The following is a 2,153-nucleotide window of genomic DNA, read 5'->3' as shown; positions in this document are numbered from 1 at the left end:
TCTGGGGACCCCACAGCCCCCCGCTCCCCGCTCCCCGCCCCCTCCCACCTTCCCTTCCCGGGCGCTCGCAGCTGTTAACCTCTCCCTTTAGGAAGTTAAAGACACGCTCCTGTTACTGTTTTTTCAATGAGCAGCTTGCTTTTCCTGGGATTGTAAACAAAGGCTCTCTATAAACAATGTAGGTAAGTCGAGAGTGCCCTGGCTCTGGGAGGAGTGGAGACGTGTCCCGGGCGCCTGATTCGGTTCTTCATGGAGACAGCCTTTCCATGGGCTGGCCCTTTCCGCGGGACGCCTGGACGCCTGCCGGCCAGTCAGTGGGAATTGGAAGGGCCAGGTGGGAGCTTGGGCGTAGCTGGGTCCTGCAGGGCCGGGAAGCCCAGCAAGGGCGACCACAGAAAGCAGCCAAGACGCCTCCTGACCCGGCTTAGAACTGGGACCCTCGCAGGACCCTGGTCCTTCGCGGCTGTCAGATAACTACGCGCGTCCTAGCCTGTCCCCGCCCCCACCTCCACGCCATCCAAAACTCTGGTGCAAACTTTTGCGCAACTTTATTTCATTCAGTAGGAGCCCAAAACCTCTTTCCTTAGAGGCTCAAGAAAATCCCCCCAGGTCTTCCCGGAGGAGGTGGCAGCTTACTAGACAGTGGACATTCAGCTTCGGGAGACTGCCCGAGAATTTATAGCAGCTCTAAATGTGGGCCTGTAACAACCGTCGGGGAATGGTCTTCGAGGTTTACGCACTCGTAAACTTTTGCTGATTGCTTCTGGGAAGTTGTCAGGCACTTAGCACTGCGTGCATCTTACAGGGCAATGAAAACACATCTGCCTGGTGTCTCGTTACCTGGGTTAATCGTCGCCAGCCCTACGTCACGGCCTAGGCTCTCTCTCTCTCTCTCTCTCTCTCTCTCTCTCTCTCCTCACTTGAGTGGGATCCCGCCGCCTGGTTTCGGGCCAGCGGAGGGAGGGCGTCTGCTGCTGACTCCGTGCCCTCTGCCCGCAGGGGCTCGGGAACTCTGTGCACTTGAACTTTGTTCCGCCAGGAAGCAGCTCCTGATGTAACTAGCAAGTTGGAAAAGTAGCAGAGGACAAGTCAAAATAAACACATTCTGGCTCCCCGGAGGGAAGGAGTGGGCAGGAAAGGGTGGGAAATGAGCCCGCGGGGAAAGCCCCTGACTCCCTGATGACCCCAGAGAGGGAAGCACTGGAGGTGAAGCCCCCTGATGGAGCATTTTCAGAGGTCACTGTGAGTTACCTAAGCATTTGGGCACAGGAAAGGCAGGGACTGTCTCCTTTGCCCGCAGCACGGTGGGGGAAGCTCAGTCCACTCGGCAGGCGGGATTTGCGGGGGGCGTGGGGGCGTGGAGGGGACGGTCCAGCAACACCCCGCACAGCGCCCTCGGTGCTGGTCTGGGTTGCTTGGCGCAGCGAGGCCCGCTGGCACAGGGAGCATCCTGGGCCGAGTGTTGGATTCCAAACTTACAGTCGCCAGAGCATGTTGTGCAAAGATGGATACAGTTTTGCTAGAGCAGGAAGGAGCCTACCCAAGGCTTTGGAAGGATTCTAAAATATTCAGCAAGCAGCACCGCACGGGAGTTATAGAGCTTTGAGCGTCAGGCCAAACTAATTTTTTTAGGTCCTACTTTAATGTCTCAGTGATCATCTTTATTAATCTTCGCTTGAAATTTGAAATAGGAACCTAAATAAAATCAGAACGGAGCACAATCTAATCTACTTTTGAAGAGCAAAGCCTGGGTGCCTCTTTGTTATTTCTATGGCCCCGATAAAGTTTATTACTTCTCTAGATTAAAAAGTAGGGAGAACCCGGAACACTTGGATTTGGGTATCTGTGTGTTTTCGGAAAGGAAGGATGGTCCGTGTGTGTGTGTGTGTGTGTGTGTGTGTGTGTGTGTGTGTGTGAGAGAGAGAGAGAGAGAGAGAGAGAGAGAGAAAGTGTCAACTTATCTATTTGAGAACATTCTAAAAAGTAAAAGCAAAGTTTAGCAAAAATGCCATGAGCTTTCGCTTGGGAGCTGCTCTGGAAAAGGCAATTCCCTGAGAGCCATGGGACCCCTCTCCGGGAGGCGCTTCCCGGCCGCGGGGAAGTCCGGTCTGGAAGATGGTGTCTGGCTGGGACCGCGGAGACCCCGTGGGACT

At 54.8% G+C, this 2,153-nt stretch overlaps 1 protein-coding gene across 1 annotated transcript in view; it reads right to left on the bottom strand.

Moving 5' to 3' along the window:
- BHLHE22 (basic helix-loop-helix family, member e22) overlaps positions 1 to 2,153 on the bottom strand; it is an 8,017-nt gene that overhangs the window by 5,049 nt on the left and 815 nt on the right. Inside the window, exon 3 of the mRNA XM_014540417.1 lies at positions 921 to 1,058. Coding sequence (XP_014395903.1) covers positions 921 to 1,058 — 138 coding nt within the window. The remainder of the gene's footprint in view (positions 1 to 920; positions 1,059 to 2,153) is intronic.

Source organism: Myotis brandtii, unplaced genomic scaffold, assembly GCF_000412655.1.
Source record: "Myotis brandtii unplaced genomic scaffold, ASM41265v1 scaffold1053, whole genome shotgun sequence".
NCBI lineage: Eukaryota > Metazoa > Chordata > Mammalia > Chiroptera > Vespertilionidae > Myotis > Myotis brandtii.
This window is presented reverse-complemented; position numbering and strand designations above follow the sequence as displayed.